The sequence below is a fragment of the Dermacentor variabilis genome, chromosome 6 (genome assembly GCF_050947875.1).
Source record: "Dermacentor variabilis isolate Ectoservices chromosome 6, ASM5094787v1, whole genome shotgun sequence".
NCBI classification, from domain to species: Eukaryota; Metazoa; Arthropoda; class Arachnida; order Ixodida; family Ixodidae; genus Dermacentor; species Dermacentor variabilis.
Window position 1 is genome coordinate 170536969 of NC_134573.1, and position 18826 is coordinate 170555794.

Here is an 18826-nt window from a genome sequence, read left to right on the forward strand (position 1 = left end):
AATAAGAAGGGCGCTGTTGGCGATTATTGAGGTCGAACGTCGCTGCTTATACGCAAATTGTATTCGGCGCTGTAAATATTCATGCTGCTCAATAAATCTGTGCTCTTTGTACAATTTGAAAGCTTTAGATTTCGGTTTCTTAGAAAACGAAACAAAAACTAATTTTAGGCTGCTAGAGGCCGCGCCGATCGCGAAGCTGGTGGTGGTGGTGTATTTTTAGCGAATCTCTACTGAAGAAACCTTCATGTCCGCTTGTGCTCATCGGTGTTCGCGAAGTGGGGGCTATCTGCCAAAAAATGGAAGATGATACGTCGTCGTCGGGTCCCACAGCTAGGACTGTGGGCTTCAACGAGTATCTATACGACAGCCTAGACAATACTACTTTCGGTCAACAGATATTCTCTACAAAAGACGGCATTTTCGATGACTCCAACGACGGCCAGAACGCTGCCGAGGACCTGGGTATCTTTGGTGAAGAAGACCACGAAAACGAAAATGCGGGGTGAGCCTTGAATCTAAGCTAATGCTCTACCCTGTGACGATGTCAAAGTGCACGTGATGGCCCAGGGCATTGATGAACGGAGTATTGCTTCTGTGGTAACTTTCCTCTTGGAAGTTGGCGAGTGTTTTTACCCTAACATGGTTATCATCGCTCTCGAAAGTTGTGTTTTCCTCGAGTGATTTCGGCCTGCACTTATTTTCTTCCTGGGCGTCACGTCACGTCTAGAGATATGCCACACAACAAACTCAAATAAGCAGCTGCAGCGCGCTTCTCGAACACGATAACCCGGCCATCGGTCGAACCGCTTGAATGTCCCGGCATTTGTCTGGCGGTAATGCATTCGTCTCGGTTTTGCCCATTTGGAAGGCTAATCTCAGGAACGTAGTGGTTGCCGCCAAGAAACCAGACCGCGAAACTTGATTACTGTGGCGGACGATTGTTCCGCGCAGGACGAATGTGACCTTTTTTTTTTTTCCTTTGCGTTCTGACTTGCCGCTACGAAACGAAAGCCGATACCGCTTAGCAAGTACGACGCGACGTCATACGCCAAGAGCGGAATGCGCATTCGTCCTTGAACCTGTGGAATTTTATAGAAAACGTTTATGATCCGAGATGTTTTGAATACAGATATTGTAGTTCAGTGCGATCAGCTGTCTTGCAGTCCCGTCACCCCCGCTTGTTTGAAAAACGACTTGGCAGTGCGCCTGGTTATGCAACAGGCGGCCTTCGTCAGTGCATTTTTACCCGCGTCTGAGGAAAGTGAAAATAGTTCCAGCACCACAATGAAGTTGGACGCAAAAGGATTTGACAGAAGCGTTAGGACGCCGAAATATGCGCTCCTAGATCAGATTTCATTCGGCTTGATTACTGTTGAAACTACAATGCCCGTTTAGTTTCTTGCTGTAATTTTGTTGTCCCCTATCCAACAATAGAATGTTCAATTCGCCATTTGCTGCATGTTTGACAAAGGTGTCTCGCTGCTTCAAAGTCTTGTTGAAAGCACTGGGGTACACAGGTTTGCCGTAACGATGTAGGTTTCACTAGGGCATCTCGCTTGATGAGTAGGCGCAGTAAGTAATTGTTCACATTTTGTGCTGTTCCAGCAGTGAAAACGTGCACATCAGGTCTCATTAATGTGTGGTGTGTTTGCCTTACCATGGCTTCATCAAATACTCCTTCATCTGTACACTGATAATGCCACATTTATATGATCATAAGCCACTTTGCATTACAAAACCTTTCCCCTTTGCTAATCTGATGTAATAAAATTGCTGTCTCTCTCTATATAGAATCACTTGCACGATATTGCTAGATTGCAATTTTGGAAAAGGATGGTCAAGCTACATAGGTATACTTATGAACGAGAAGAAAGGGGTTTAACCGAGGGGCATAGCTATACTTATATAGGTATACTTATGTAGCTCGGCCTTCCTCTTCCAAGATTGCAAACTGCCCTACAGAACCGTTTTCACAAATGTTTGCAAGCATGTTTGCAAAACTTGTGTTGGGTGCTATCTGCCGAAGACATAACAATTTTATGCATGTGCCAGTGCACTGTTGAAGATATTCTACACATACTTACAAACCTGATTTTAGCAGTTAGTGTCTATCAAGTTCTTTTTCTGTATTATGAAACTTGTGTTCTTTACCGTAGTGTTTTAAACTTGTCTTCTCTGCTTACCTGTGCACCCACACTGTCTGGTGACACACGAAATTTATCACTGCAAAACTTTTTTTCAATTAGACGTTTATCTAATATTAGTAAAATTCACAGTAAGTAAAACTCACACCTTATAGGCAGTGGGAGGCCTGATAGCAATTAAATTGCATGTTTTTGTTAAGCATAATATGTGCATTGTAGGAGAGCACTTGTACATTTTGACAAATAATCATGTCTGAACAACATAATTTCTAATATGTGAAGGTGTAAGCACCTGGATAAAGTCGCAAGTTGCCTTAAAGAAAAGGTTTCGACGGTGACAGCAGCTGGTGATTTATAGAGTGAAAACATATGGGAATATACAGCTGTGAGCTGTGTGGTAGGGAAAGTCATCAGTTTATAGTTGCATTTATGTTTGTAGCCTACAGCGCTTGCCAAGAAACTTCAACAACTTTTGTCCCACCTGTTATTTTGTGGCATTTATTGCTCAGTATGGAAGGGTGAGATTGTCATCTGCATAGTAACATGTGGATTATGTTGCATTTAATATTACTATTGACATTTTATCATTAAGGTAAACAGGTGCACATTCACTAAACATTGAAAATATGTTATTCAATCACTGTGAAAAAAAATATGAAAAAATCTCAAGCCATTGTTTCGTTCTGACACTGTGCATTTGTAAAGAATTTCCAGAAAAGGTTTGTAATATGGCTTATTAAATGACCATGTTTTTAAACAAGAACACTATGGTATTGCTTGCTCACAAGTCCCGTTGTTCTTGTGAAGGCACTTCAATCAGTGCACGCATTAATCAGCAGCTTGGACAACTTTGTTACCACAATAAAAACCTTAGTATAAATGGAAAAATACTTCATGTCTGCATGTACTGAATGACAACCTGTCGGCAGCAGTAGAGAATTGTAGGCACATGTTTCTGTATTATTGCAGTGCAGGAAAAGTGCATTCAGGCATTTGGTTCCTTCAATCACGAAGGTTTCCCTTTATCTTATCTTGCGTGTCTGGCTGGTTTGCAGGTATATTCAGCACACCATATCGGCTGACCAGATCTGCATGCAGATCAATCCAGGCAACAGCCCGATGCCAAAAAACCCAACCCACGCCACACTGACTATTCAGAGCCTGAACCAAGAGACTCGAAAACGTGAGATAAAGCGCTTTCGGTGCAACTATGAGGGCTGTAAGCGCACCTACAGTACGGCAGGCAACCTTAAAACACACCAGAAGACTCACACTGGTAGGTTCTTGCTTGCTACTGATCAGCTCTTATTCTGGTCTTATGATGTTAGATGCAGTCAATCGCAAAATTTTACGGAAGACGAGATTTGAGAAAAAGCTAAATATCTGGGCAGCCACACAATGCAGTCTGGTATTCGTGTTTACAACCTCTACTAGTGCACATGAACAACATTGTGATATTCAGTTTTACTGACTACTGTTACAGGCTGCTTGGAAATTTAACATTTCCCGAGATCCTGTGGTCTGTAAACTTTCGTGGTTGACTGTACATGCCTGTTGAATACATATTGTAATGTACACATGACCAGAAAAGTTTTCAGAACGTATGTACTGCAGAAAGTTTCACAATCAAAGCATGAAGCCTGAAAAAGTAGACAAGTAAGCTAGTTACTGTTGATTTACAGAATGCATAATGTTAACATTGCCAAAAAGAATATGCAGTGAAAACGACAAGCAGTGACTTCAGCTGATGTTTTACTGAAAAAATGAAACCAGTCATACATCTACTGGATATAAAATTGTGCGTCAGCGATGAAGGTCTGATGGATTGCATTGGTGTGAAGGAGAACCTCACAAATCAATTGTCACAGTCCTATTGCACACCTGTTTCACAAAACAAGCTTCTTGCAATGCAAACTAACAGGGAACATTTTGAAGTGTTCTGCATAGGGTTAATTTGAAAGGAAGGTGCACATCTCAGCAAACTTGTGAACGGAAATGAGGAAGTCTGAATACGTAGTTATTGCCACTGCACAATTTTTCATGCAGTAGATGTACAGTAGTTTTATGCTTTGAGTAAAATGCTTGGTCCTTGTCAGGTCTTTCTTGTCCTGTGAGTCCTTACAAGTACTGTTGCCATCATGCATTCTGTAAATGAAGCTTCTGTGTGCCAGCCCCACACTCATGTGTACACTGCACCAAAAGTTGCAGGATTTGTGCTTGGGCCACAACGTATGTGTGTCTTCTTGTGCATTGCACATTCTGAAGACATTTTAGGGAAGATGTACAGTACATGAGAGCATCTAGCATTGCTTTTATTACTTTTTAACTCGTAAGTTTTATGCAGTGTTCAAAATAAGCGGTGTTCTTGTGCCTGGTCCATGGATTGTGCATGATGTGATGGAAACTATAATATTTATTGACAATGAGCTGTTCATTAGAGGAAGGGTGTTTTGCTCAGTGGGCAAAATTGCACATCGCCCATTGGTTGTATACATATCCGATGGCCGCTTTTATTGCTTTTTGTCTGTGGGACGTAAAATTGGTGGCTGCAGGAAATGATGCTCACTAATGGCCATGTCATTAGTATTCTTGCATGTGAGGCTCCTCCATTTTCAGTAGCTTTGCTTACTCCATGATCTTCACATAGCATGAGTTGGCACATTTGTGTTCCTGCACTTGAATGAGGTCATTTTGAGCACAGCTTTGGGAGTTGTTTCATTTACTGTCTCTGAAGTTGCCAAAAGACAGATGTAGTTCAGAGTACGGAGCCGAAAATTTTTATTGTGTGCGTAACGCATTGGCGTCTCCCTGGCAGGCGAGTACACCTTCGTGTGCGCGCAAGAGGGCTGTGGCAAGGCTTTTCTCACCTCGTATAGCCTCAAGATCCACTTCCGGGTACACACGAATGAACGACCGTACGAATGCCACATCTCAGGCTGTGAAAAGACCTTCAACACTCTCTACAGGTGAGGCTATGGCACCCTCTTTATTTTCTTATTCTTCTGATTATGTTTTGAGTTGGTCTGTTAGCAGTTTACAAAGTGATTAGCAAGCTGTACTTTCATTTTAAAATGCAGAGTGAATCCTTTGGACAACATTGTGCACATGAGAAAGCAGACTGAGGAATACAAATGACAGTAGCTTACTTTTATATGACATACAGGTGGAGGGCTCCACAGGATTTCGTCATACGGAGAATGCTTAACGCATCTGAACATACAAACATTTTTGCACTCCCTAACTGGGGTTGCTTCATTGGCCGGGAATCAAACCTGCAACCTTGTGATGCAACACCTGTACCGCTGCTGGAGCCAGTGATGCCAATTTTTTATCTGCCACTGCTTGCGCGTTCTGAGAGGTGTAAAAGCATATTCCATACAAGTTCTAGAATTTTTTTTTTTCAAATTCCCAACTGTTTAGTTTCCCAACTGTAATTTCCAAATTAGCTGAGCTGGTCATGGCTAGACAATACCAGCTCACTTCTGGTGGTGGTAGATATTGGCACCAGCTCAGAAGCCTAGTCATTGTGATCATCAACAGGGTGCAACATTTCTCAGCAACTATAACAATGCTTTTTTCTTCTGTGATAGGCTGAAGGCCCACCAGCGAATCCACACAGGAGAGACGTTCAACTGTGGCCAAGACGGCTGCGTGAAAATCTTCACCACCCTGAGCGACCTCAAGAAGCACACTCGTACTCACACTGGTGAAAAGCCTTACAGGTGATTGTTCGTGCCACTTCTCTTTGTCACACGGGAGCTTGGACCTTTGACGCATGTCATCCACCCACATAGCTTCAAACTCCTTGTGATGAGAGATTTCTTTATAAATTATCTGACGTTTAATTAAGCTGAAGTTGTATAAGGTACAGTTCAAATTATATTTGTTAATTATTATGCTCTGGTGAAGTGACAATTGGTTGTGCTGCAGCCATTGTGGCATAACTGTGGCTTTGTGCAAACAGTAGAGACGCATGTGTGCATGTAGGTTGGCATGTATGTGTGTGTTCTGTGTCTCAAGCATAGCATGTAACAGCTGTGCTCTTTACTTCTTCCCAAGGTGTGACGCAGATGGGTGTGGGAAGTCATTTGCCGCTAGTCATCACTTGAAAACCCACATAAGGACCCACACAGGTAAGCTCACATTTTGTAAGATTCTTTTGTGCATTTCAACATATTGGTGCCTGCTGAACTTTCCAGCTTTGTTGCTCTTTGTTGCTTTGTTATGACACTGCTGCAACAGCAAAAGAGGTAACCTGTAGAGGTCACAAGTAAACCACTCCGACCTTTGACCCGTCATGCGACAAATCATTTGTTTTAGCGTTGATGACCAGAAATGAACAGGTAGTACACACTCCCAACAAAAAGAATACAGGCCTGCCATATCACTTTTAGCTCATCGCTGTTGAGGTATGGCTAAGGAATGCATTCATCACATTTTTTCCTAAGCATATAAGACAGCTGTATAGTTCAAGTTGATGAACTAAATGAGTATAGCTTAATTATCATCAATTAAGTGAGCCTTGACCATTTGGCTAGTCAGTGTCTAAGTGTATCAAGTTGCTGAATAATTTTTCTTTGTGATGCCAACTGAGCAGATTTTCATTACAAGGAGCCCATATGAATGTTCTCTGTAGCTTCACGTTGCATTCAGGAAAATTCAAAGTTTCTCTTGTTGTTTAACTTGAACTTCATTGCACTTGTTTGGCTCCAATGGCAAATCTTCAGTTTCATAAACACTCGTAAGGTCTGTCGTCTCACTTGGCATTGCTCAGTCAGACTGCTGTTTCTTCTGAGCTTTATGTGCATGTACAAGAAAATACATGTCCAGCTATGAGGTTCCCAAGAAAATGCTTACTTTTCCTAGACTTGCTCAAGCCCTTCAGTGTCATAGACTGATGGTGGATGCTTCTCACTTCTGCTCCTCACTTTCTCATAAAGGACGACACGGAGCTGCACAGTTTTAACAAAAAGAACAAAAGTAGAGTAAACATTAAATAACTCAAACTTGGGTAATTCAAAGTTCAGGTTCTTTCAAACAGATTAAAAATTTTAGTTGGCCTGATACGATTTAAATGCATGTTGAGGCTCCTTAAGTTGGAGAATTTGTTGGCTTTAGTTAACTAAAACTTCTTGGGTTTCTGGGGCAGAGCAATGTGGCCGAAAATGGCTAAACTGAAAGTTGTCATGTGACATGAATATAGGTCATGCGACGTGAATATAGTTCACTCATGGAAATGCTTGCATGATTGGCATTCATGCTGCTGGGCATGTTGATCAGTGTCGCTACGAGCCATAACTGCTTTGGAACATACCCTGTTCTACTTTGGTTCATTTATAATTCTGCCAAATGAAAAACAAAGTATGTGGTGCCTACGAATTGGTACCTAAGAAATAATGCAAATTGGCGGTATGTTCATTTGCACCACTGTCACATAGGAAATTAATCAGTGCATTACAGATCACAAGCTAGCGTGACAATTTCTACTAGCTACATGTGTGACATTGTCTTTGTCAGTGTGGCAGTTACATTATAGTTTGTTCATGCTAACATTTGGTAAATCAGGCAGTGTAGTGAGTGAGAAACTTAATTTATGCATTGGCTCCTCAGGGGAGAAGCCCTATCTCTGCACGCAGGATGGCTGTTTGAAAACATTCACGACGCAGTACAGCCTCAAGACTCACGTTGCAAGGCATGACCGGATACAGGGTGATGAGGTCCGTAATCTTCTTGTCTGTTCAGCAATATTCTCCATGCAGTATGCTCTAGCAACAGTAGAGATGAGTATTAAGCATTATAGTACATATCTCTATGCTTTTAGAATATCAAGCAGATCTGTCTCACCATGTGTAGAGGCTGGGTAAGCTAGAAAGAACATGAATACTAAAGATAACTGTCAACATGACATTCAAATTTCCTCACCAGTTCCCTGTGGACCCATTGGTTTCAGGAAGGCCGGGCTGAAAATGCTTGCATTTGTTCTGAAAAACAGGACTGTATTGAAAACAGGACTATTGTGTTTGAAGATGAATGAAAGCTTAGTATGGCAACCTTTGAGGGTTTTTGTGCACGAAAAGGAGTATCTAAATCAGATTGAAAAACCTTGTGACTAACGCCATTGCCACATTGTCATCATGAACACCATTATTTGGTAGCAAAGTACCAAAAGATGTTTGGCTTTCATTTTTTCTGCTAACAGGTGGGGAGGGGGGCAGCATTCATTTTTCTCAATATAAATGCAGACATGGATTTATTAAGTAACCTATCAGTCTAGAGGTATAGGGTTTTTATTTGAAGCAATTTTGCTACCATTTTCTTTTTCAATTTTCTTAGCACTGCGCAAACTGGTGAATGGTGTTGCCACAGTTGCTTCCCTGTCGCAATATTTTGGGGCCTGCAGGGTCAGGTGGTGACGTTTCACTTGGACGGCGTGGACGTCGACATCGATGACCCCTTAGAGGGGACCACGGACTGTGAGGTGGACGATAGTACGGCCCATATGATTCTCAACACCATGGTGGGCACAACAGCAGCCGAGCCAAGTCCTGGCAACGGCGGACTAGTCAGCGTTCCCATTCAGGAAGTGGACGGCAGCAGCTCTGCTCTTCGAGGTAATCACTGTGGCCATTTCTCACACGCTGCATGGGGCTACGTAGCACAGCTTTAACTCTGTGCAATCAGGAATGCAATAATGTAAGGGTGTGAAAGGGCACACCAGATTTGTGCTTAATGTCAGTAATTTTAATTCAAGAGCATTATTTGCTGACCCACACTCAGTTTAGTCTGGCTGGCTAGGTATCTGTCTAGCCTCAAAACAATGCTCACGTAAAAAAAGAAAAAGCAAGAAATTGAACTCGGGCCTGGGGAGTGCCATGATAGGCGAGTACCGACCTTGGCACAACGCTAACAGCTGGCAGTGGGCGCGAAATTGTACGCATTACACTTCACCACACTCCGTCTCATGATAGCTGTCTTGTGCACAATAGATGAAGTGAACAATGAAGTAATGGAGTTTAAATAGTGTGTGTGTTTGTGTGCGTGCATGCACACATATGTGCGTGCATGTGAGTGTGTCGTGTAAATGCTCTCGCATAACTTAGACAATCATTGTAGATGGGCTCTGCTGGAATTTTTCTATTCCTGCACTGAAATTAAAGTCCTTTGGGAGGATTCTTCAATTTGAACAGTGCAGCAAGTTCCAGTGACTGAGGTTATGGCTTGCACATTTGCAGGAATCACTGTTTGAAGGCACATTGTGTTCGCTTTCATATTCATGTAGAGTGTACTGATTTGCCTGGAGGCTCTGGAGCTATAAAGCTGAATTAATATTTATACTAGACGGAAATCTGGTGCTTACGGCTGAATGCACCTCAAGTATGATTGTTCAGACAAAATAGGGATGATGGGGGCAAGGCATGGATTTTTCAGAACTTTGCCTTTCAATCTTTGAACAAGTGGGCTAGTCTGGAATCCTGCAACTCTAACTCTTGGCAACTCGTCTCTCTCTGTCCTTTGCTTGCTTATTCAGCTGCAGAATTCTGCCAGAAAGAAGTTCACTTGGTGGGAAGTACAGTCACCCCTGTGCAGAAGCTGATTGTATTCTCTTTTTTTTTCACCTCCGTGCAGCCTATGCCATGATACCCCTGGACATTGTGAGTAGTGGTTCCGGACAGAGTGATGCATCGCCTAAGGTTGCACAAGTGCTGCTGCCGCGGACACTTACTGTTGACTTGGCGACGCAAGTTGGCAAGCCAGAAGCAACAGTGACGGTAGATGACTTGGTGCCAGATGTGGAAGTCGTGATGCCTACGGTGGTGCCCACTGTGTTGCCGGCAACTGTTCACGTAGATGATCTGGACATCTTGGGCATCTCGGCATCAGAGGCGGACATATGCAACTGCCCTGACAAACAGGAATGCGAAAATGGGAACTGCAAAAATTGCCCCAGCAAAGTGGTCAGTGTCTGCTGTTCCCCGGACATTCTCGCCAACACTCAAGGTCAAAATGGTGTAGGTGTACCAAGAGCTGCTGCTGACGGTTTGACAGAACGTGCGGGCCATCGGGCTTGCTGCTTATAACACCGGCTTTTTTCGTTTGTGCTTCAGGTTCCGAGACTTAAAAAGACAAAAATCTTAAATCTAGTGCTGACAGTGAACATGTTTGCAGGATTTCTTGCCTTGCCTTAAAGGAGCTAGTAGGGTTTCCTGGCTGTACAGCACCAGTTCAGTTGACTGGCATCCTGCCAATTTTCATTCAGCAGTGATTGTTTCAAAGTAGGGCAAGGGTAATATTTCAGAGGTTTTTTTGGGCCTAATGCTAGCGTTGATTGCTCTCCCCAACAAATGTATAACTGCTTTGTTCTGGTGCCTTCTTTGTGGAAGCCGAGGCAAGTACCTGCAGCATGTTGCAGGTACCGCAAGTACCTTGTGGTATAAGTGATAGAATGGTCCCATCCTATGGTTGATCATTTCCTGCCCACCCCTGTTTAGGGCATGTACATTTTAAAAGACATAATTGTTAGTGAGCAGCAGCACTTACTCTCAGCAGGCACCTCTTAGGTAAAGGGCGCACTGGGAAGTGAAAGCCAGCTGCATTGGTAGGGTGTGGATTAGCGACCTGCAGGCTTTGTACTTTCTCCTAGCAAAGACTGCACATAACTGTCTTGTCTTGGCTAAAACAGTGTGGGCCCCCCTTCATCTGTTTAATTGGCACAGTTGGAACCAGTTCAGAGCATTCACTGATTGAGCACTGACTTACTGGAAGAAATGTGCTGTGTGCTCAACGTGCTCATGACAGGGAATGAACTTATGACTTCTGCTCAAATAAGTTTTTTTAACAATAGATAGCGCCTTTATTAACATTTCTTGTTATTGATTCTAGACTTGTGACCGAGTTCTTTTATAGTGCTGATGGCTTAGATTAATTTTTTACGTAGTCACTTGTTTCGTGAAAATAATATAGCTCAGTACATCGGGATTGTGAGGTGCTGATTAACAAACGAGGCTTTTGGTTGAGAGTTGCGGCCACAAATAGATGAAGTTGTGATTCCTCAACACACAATCTTAGATTGGAGAACGCTTCTTCATTAAGGTGCATATTCAACCACAGCTCTCTGGGCATTAGGATTTGTTTTTAGCAGATTTTTGTTCTACTACTGTTCTGACGAATTGAGGTGAGTGTTGGGTGAGTGAACGCTACATATCCAGCATGCTGTTTTTTACCTGCGAAATTTATTTGTATTTTCTTTTAGATACGTATGTTCTTTGTGCCTGCAACAATCATCTTTGGAGTGAAGGTAGTACCTTGAAATGGCCACTTCTATGCAAAGAGATTTTTCTTGCGAAGCTAAAAGCTGTTCTTTCTGTTGCTCTTAAAGCTTTTAACTTTGTCACAAACATGCCCAAATTTTGAGCACTGCTTTTGCAGTGCGCTATGTTTACAAACTGTCCTTTCTTGGCGGCGGGGGGGGGGGGGGGGGCTTGTTTTAGAACCTTGAAAAAGAACCTTTAAGATTGGTTTTAACAAACAACTTTAAGAGCAGCTTGAAGCAGCATGCCAGAAGATGTCGCACTGCCGAACACTTTACCGTTTGCCATACAAGCCAAGGTATTTCACAGGAAGTAGGTATATCGTAGAGCAGTAGTTGATATCATTCCGAAGATAATTTCTTTTGACATTGCTATGTATACAGAGTATTACAAAGTGTATAAAGCCACACATAGTGTTATTGAAAGGGAAAAGTACTAGAATATGACTCATGTGATGACTGAGTCAATTGTGAAGAGCTTTTGCAAGTGTAGCTAAGCTGAGCAGTGCCCCCTGAGCGATGTACAGTGTCAGCATCCTACTACTACGTCCTACTGTGATAGTGGATGGTTCCCATTCTTGGTAAGCTGTTGTGACTGATCACTAGCTAAATCTTTATCTATCAAGTGCTTGTGTTGAAAGGCCTTAGTCACTTTTTTTAATGCACTATAGTTGTTTTAAAAATGCTGGTGTGACAGAAAAAAAGAAAGACAGCGTTGTGTGCTTTAACACTATTCAGTTACTTCATGTATTTTGATCACGTCTTCACTCTTTGGTCCCTGGGATTTGCAGTCCAGCTTCTTACGAACTCTGGCACATAGTGCGGCAGTCCTTGAAGATTGCTTAAAACAGTATGAAAATCTGATTCATTATGTATTTACCATGCAGAATCTTGCAGTGTGCTGCAGTAATGTGTTTGTAAGCTTTCGACAGCGTTATTTTAGTTAATCAAGACTGCTAATTGGGCTAGTTGTAATGTTGGATTCATGGTTAAGAAAATTCAGTTCCAAACACAAGGGACAAAGAAGGAAGTGCAGAAAGTGTATTATTTCGGTTACTTGACTTATCAAGCTTTCTACACTGAAGATCAAGCATGCCGTCTCAATGCACATTGCGAAACATTATGAGGTATGCAAAATTTGCTATAATATGCACTGAATTGAGTTTCATGATGTTACTGCTGGAGAGAAATGTGGTGCTTGTGTCCCAAAATGACGGCCACTACTACATAGATTTATCCACTTATCCTTTAGGGCTTGAAGTGGCCTTGCTGCTTTTTATAACTTTATTGAAGCCAATTCCTCACTGCATATTCATTGTATAGGAGTGATAAACCTCATTTAGGTGCAAAATGCTACTAAATTTGAGGAAAATGAGTAACAGCGCTGGATGAACACCGGGACGTGACTGAGACAGACAAAGCGCCGACTTTCAACCAATATTTTATCGTGCACATAGCAATATATACAGGACAGGCCCTTAAATAGGCAGGAAGGAGAGAACATATAGTTGGAATATATTTTCAGAAAGCTAGCGATGATGGATAATGTGAAACTCACACAGCTAAATGGTTGCCATTACCCATGTGCAAGATACGCGAGTTACTTCGTGAGGAGCAATACCAAAGGCACACTCATGCGCATATTGCCTTTCTTGTCGATGCAAAAGGTCTGATATATCTCAGGTGCACACTGGTTACCATAGCACCTTAGTATTTTGCATTTTTCGAACAATGCACGGCTAGGTGGCTGCCAACACACCCCTGCATTAAATTTAAATGTTCTCTAAGGCGGTCACTAATACAACAGCCAGTTTGGCTGATAGGGAATGATCGCAGTTCTTGCATGCAAACATTCCTCTTTTTGATTGTTGCATGTGTCACACCTTAGCTGTTCTAGTACATTCAGCAATGGAGGACAGCAAATTTTCCATGTAGCCTGCTAGGAGTTGATCTGTTTCGTTCCTGCATGAAGAAACTAGAACTAACTACTGAATTTCTCGATAATAACAAACTTAGGTTCCTTGACCTTGAACTGTTTTTATCAGGCCATTCGTGCTGGCAGTATGCCCTCCGCTCCAACAAGAGCCTCCTACCTTACATCTCGGCGCATTTCAAACTTGTGAAGCATGCTATTGCCAAATGTTGTCTAGGGGAAGCCTTGTTGAGGTTGTGCCTTCACACGATGTGCTGCAGTCTTAATTCCCAGGTGCTCACACTGTGAATGGCAGGCTACCTGGACAATTTGCTGTCCACCATTGCCGAATGTCTTTTAGCAGATTTAAAACAGCCAAGGCGTGACAAACACAATAATCAAAAAGAGTAAAGTTTGCATTCCCTAGTTGCACCGCGTGGCTCATCGTACAAAAAAGATAGCGCATAAAACAGGCATTAGAATTGTTTTCTCAGCAAAAAACAAGTTCTCCAGTATGTTCCAAAAAGTGAATAGGGCAGACACGGGACCTCGCACCTGTAATAAGAAACACAAAAAAAGACTGTTGATTGCTACAACAATGTAGCATCGAGATCCCCCTCTCGTGCGGTCGTTGCTACATCGGCCAAACTGGCAATTTTACTAATGACCGCCTCGGAGAACATTCAAATTTAATGAAGGGGTGTGTTGGCAGCCACCTAGCCGTGCGTAGCTTCTGGTGTGATTGTCGTACATTGTTTGACAAGTGCAAAATACTGAAGTACTAGGGTGACGAGCGTACACCCGAGATATACGAGGCCTTTAGCATCGACAGGCAAGGCGATACGTGCATGAGTGTGCCTTTGGTATCACTCCTCACGAAGGAACTCGTGTATCTTGCACGTGGATGATGGCAAACATTTAGTTGTGCCGTTTTCTCATTATCCATCGTTGCTATCTTTCTGACGATGTATTCCTACTATATGTTCTCCTCTCCCTCCAGCCTACTTAAGCTCCTGTACATATTGCTGCGTGTGCAATAAAATATTGGTTGAAAGTCGGCGCTTTGTCTGTCTCAGCCACGTCTTGCCCAGTGCTGTTACTCGTTGAAGACATACCAACCAGCCGAAGTTAGCACGTTATTGCTACTATATTTGACTGTTATCTGTATCTGAATTTGCAGAGAACTATACTGTTCTACATATAAAAAAAAATTCTTCATAGTAATTGTCGCATATTTAATATTATTTAGTGGCATGCATATTATTGATATTGCTTATTTACTTGTTCAAAGTTATGTCATAAAACAAAATTTTTGCAAGCTTTTATGTTCAAAATACTCCAAATAGAAAAATAAGTTCAGCTGCATTTGCAAATTATTCTGCTAAATTTAAAAAAGAAAAAAAAGCACTGGTCTCACAAGTGGAGGCTCAGAAGCCAGAAAAAGACATGAAAACAAAAGACAGGTAGCAGTGCTGGTTTGACGTTCACCAGCTTGCAGTGACCGCATGAATTTTGACGGTACCTGCTTGGGCACACTTAATTTTTCATTGATAAAGTTGAACTACATCATATCGTAAAGGAGCCACAGACTGACCTTAGCAAGTTTCGAAAACTATTACTGCGCTGCACCTGCTCAAGTACGAAAAAATAAATTGAACATCGCAATGTTACTGATGTACCAGTGCTGGAATTTAGCCGCTAAGTGGGGGGGGGGGGGGTGGAGAGAACTTTAGTGTTCATTTTTTCTCCTAGTAATCAGCCTTTTTACCATAAACTTAACGAATAATAGAGATTAGAAAGGGTGCTTAATTGTCTAAACTGACTAAGTGTTTCTTTTTAGTGTCCATAGAGGAATTGTGAGGAAAGCATACTGCGCTATCGAACCTCAGAGACCAATAAACAAGTTTTTATAACAAAGTTGTATCAATCAGAACGGAAGAAAAATCTATGTAGTTGAATTCATCATACCTGCTAGGTTAAACAATTGCACCGCCACATTTCCTGCAAGTGGTACGAAACTGTGGTGTGTGGAAAATGAAAACGTGCCTGCAGCTTTGTGGGAGAAGCACAGGACAGCAGTTCGCTTTAAAGAGTGCATATTAACACCATACATGCCACTGCTACCTCTAGTTTCACGAAACCAAAGAAAGGTGGAGAATTAACTTCTTGAGATTATACGTGCAAAATGTTCATTGCAGTGTGCGAGTCTTTAAACAGTGACATATCTACCACTCACAGCAGCAGCGGAAACTGAAAGGTTGATATTTCAGCATCTGTACACCTTGTGAAGGGACATTGGGGAAAATATTAGGCTAATGTGGGTTGGTAGGTTACATGTTTGGAGAGCCAACTGAGTGGCTTTTTTTAGCAGAGCTGCTTGGTACATTTGAACTGACGTGAAAGATGGCTGGCAGTGCCACTGGCTCCATCTTACCATAATGCCATGGATTGTTCCAGCATCTGGCCGAGTCTAGTTGGATGTTTATCAGTGAGGCAGGATTGCACTCGCATTTGACAATAAGTTAAAAACCGAGGCAAACACCATATTTAGCAAGTATTGTGTGGTGGCCTTTTTGGTGCGACCAAAAACCGGGACCTAGCACAAAAGCTTGAGATGAGGAGATGAGGACATGAAAGAAAGGCCACTTGCTTGCGTCTTTGTTTCGAGGTTCTTGCACTAAACACCGGTGCCTACTAGGGTTCGAAATATTACGAAACTGGAATCGGGCATGTAATGCTGGCGGAAAGTTAGTCTCCTCTTTCTGCCCTAATAAGCTATTGTCTCAAAACCAATGGAAAAGGGGATATGAAAGAGGTAATATGGCTAGTGTAGCCTATTTTGATGCTTCACTTTAAGTGGTCTTTGAGGGACAGAATTTATGCCACCACTGAAGGTATAGCAACAAATAGCTGCATTACATTGAAAATTTTTTTTTACGATGCGTGTTTTGGGCATTTTATTGAATTTTTCCACAGAACTTGTTGATGCTACTTCACAATGTGGGAGCATAGCACCTTTGTGTGGGGTTTCTTAACCTGCCGAGGGGAATAGTACATGGAAGAGGATGGGAATAACTGAAGCAAGGCAGGATTCCTGCCCTACACTGACATGTGAATGACACATCATCATTTTTGCTAGGTGACCCCTTGTCGCACTGTCTTCACTTTCTTAGTGACGGCGTCGTCCTCTGGTGCAAGGAAAAAAGAAATGTGTGGAACTGGAGGTAGATCTAATATTTACCTTTAGTGTCTCATTAAAGAGCAGTAGTGTAGGATGACGTGTGCAAGAATAATCTGAAATGTAAATGGAGTGTTGTGTATACCAAGCCATCAACATTGCACACTGTGCTGTTGTGTTCCATGTGATAATCTCATTACGCTTGCAGGGAGAGTGGAAATTAGCTTCTTGTGCTCTTGCTTATGTGGATGACTCGGCATTAGATGCTGCTCAAAGTGCTGGCACTGTGAGACAGCTTCATTCATCTGCTGGGCAGCTCAAAGGTGTTAATGAACAAGTTCCTCTAAAGCTTGCTTATTATGGGCACCTTATATTCACATGAAGAACTGTCATGGAGGTGCAGGAGTTTGTTTGTGACAAGATTCATGGGCTTTGGTTTGCCGCACGCACGCCATTTCTTAGCTTTTACAGAAATGCTATGCTGCCGCTCTGAGTCACACACACTGAAGCTCCTTTATAATTATTTGTTGTTGCCGAACAAAAATGTGATCGTTACAATTGCCAACTGCAGTGCAAGGATTCAAAATGCTTTGTTGTGTGAGCTTTGGAATCGCTGTGTTAACAGCTTGAGTTTGTAGCAGAAGCAGTAGGGTATACACTGTCATTTATCTGCCACACTGCATCTGTGACATCCTGCCCAAATTACTACAGTAGCTATGCACTTAGGGTCATTTCAAGGCGTGTTTCATCACGCTTGATATAACTGATGATGCAATATGTACATAAAAGGTGTGCCCTGTGGGCACCTTATCCACAGATTGCCTTTTTTTAATGTTTGCATGTTGTTCTATGTGACCGAGTGATGTTGGAGCGAATTATAAAAAGAAAACCTACACGAGATGAAATAAACCAGAAAAGCTCTACGAATTTTAGATCCTGTCTGCATCTTGAAGCCGAGGGAGAAAAAAAGTGGTGGGTGAATGGGGCTCCTGAGGGCATCTTTCTATGAAAAAATGAGTTTGCACATGATGTATTCCATTTGTAAACTTCATGCTACAGGGGATGCCACTTTTATCCTTTCACAAAACTCCTCCCCCCCCCCCCCCACACACACACTTGCTGCAGAACTGGTTTGCCGCATTGAGTCATTAATTTAGCCTCACTCTGCAATATAGCTTGTTGGTTAGCTCGGAGTGACTGCTCCAGAAAGGTATTGGTTCCAGGTTCGATCCCCGGACCAGAGCAAACTTTTTTCTTGAACTGCAAAGTTTTCCAAGAAACCAGTATGTTACTTTTATGCTACCTTTGGCTGGATGACAATTTTCTCCCTTTCATGAAAAAAAAAAAAAAGAAAGCAAGAGAGTTGCTGTTACTCACCCACAGGTTATTCCTGGCAATGCTTGAACATGCAGCGCAAAACTTTAGATAAGTATAGAGCAAGGTGTATGTACGACCAGTTTATTGCGATTGTTGCCAAGCTGAACTGTCTTATCTTGTGTCCCTGCATTCTCAAAACATGACTTCGACGCTAAAGGTAGGCTCCATTAAGCTTGAACCAAATGTTGTGCACAAATGACATGCGTCAGCAATTCCTGCAAAGGCGAGTTGCTTGAGAATTGCATGATCACTCCAATGCCTTTGAGTAGATGCTTAAAAACTTGGTAACGAAATTCTTGTTCAGGGAATCGCTAAGGCTGTTACTGAAGTGCAATGACTACTCTGGTGCTGTCCTCCATTTAGCAGAGTCGAGGCAGAGCTTTGAGTTAATTGAATTATGGGGCTCAACATCCCGAAACTGCGTAGTGGGTTATAAGGGACGCCATAGTGCATTGCTTTCTGATTAATTGTGATCACCTGGGGTTTCTCAGTGTGCACCCAAAACATGGTACATAAATTACATTTTACCAGCATTGGAGTGTGGCCACAGCAATCGGAAATTGTATGTGTGACCTCGTGTTTAGCAGCAGAACTTTATAGCCAGTGACTGGGGGTATGTTAAAGAAGAGTCAGTGTATTTGTGAATGTGAAGCTAGTGTGCGCATAAGTCCCTGTCCTCTGGAGCTTTGCTAGTGCTCCAAAAACCAGTGGAGTGATAAAAACGGTGTCTCCACAACTACAGACTTAAAGCTCTGAAAGTTTTTCAGAGGGCTCGGTTCATGGCCCAGGGAGCGCTGCGGTTGTGCTTGCGGTGGCTTGCAAATTTTTGGCAGTGGCAGTACCTTGGTGAATTCGTAGTCGCCAAGCGCTGTCAGTTATGAAAGGAGTAAAAGTTCTAAAGCCCTGCT

The 18826-nt window shown here is 42.5% G+C and overlaps 1 protein-coding gene across 2 annotated transcripts; it reads left to right on the forward strand.

Moving 5' to 3' along the window:
* Nucleotides 1-231: 231 nt before the first annotated feature.
* Nucleotides 232-17468, forward strand: LOC142585755 (uncharacterized). Of its 2 annotated transcripts, none has more exons than XM_075696740.1 (8): nt 232-502; nt 3200-3420; nt 4960-5110; nt 5735-5866; nt 6204-6277; nt 7755-7861; nt 8545-8755; nt 9771-17468. In XM_075696740.1, exons 1-8 carry the CDS (start codon nt 297-299, stop codon nt 10220-10222), a joined length of 1554 nt encoding a protein of 517 aa, XP_075552855.1. In that variant the 5' UTR covers nt 232-296; the 3' UTR covers nt 10223-17468. The 2 variants fall into 2 exon arrangements, with proteins under 2 accessions (XP_075552855.1, XP_075552856.1); XM_075696741.1 differs by lacking the exon at nt 232-502 and adding an exon at nt 649-1572.
* Nucleotides 17469-18826: the final 1358 nt, after the last annotated feature.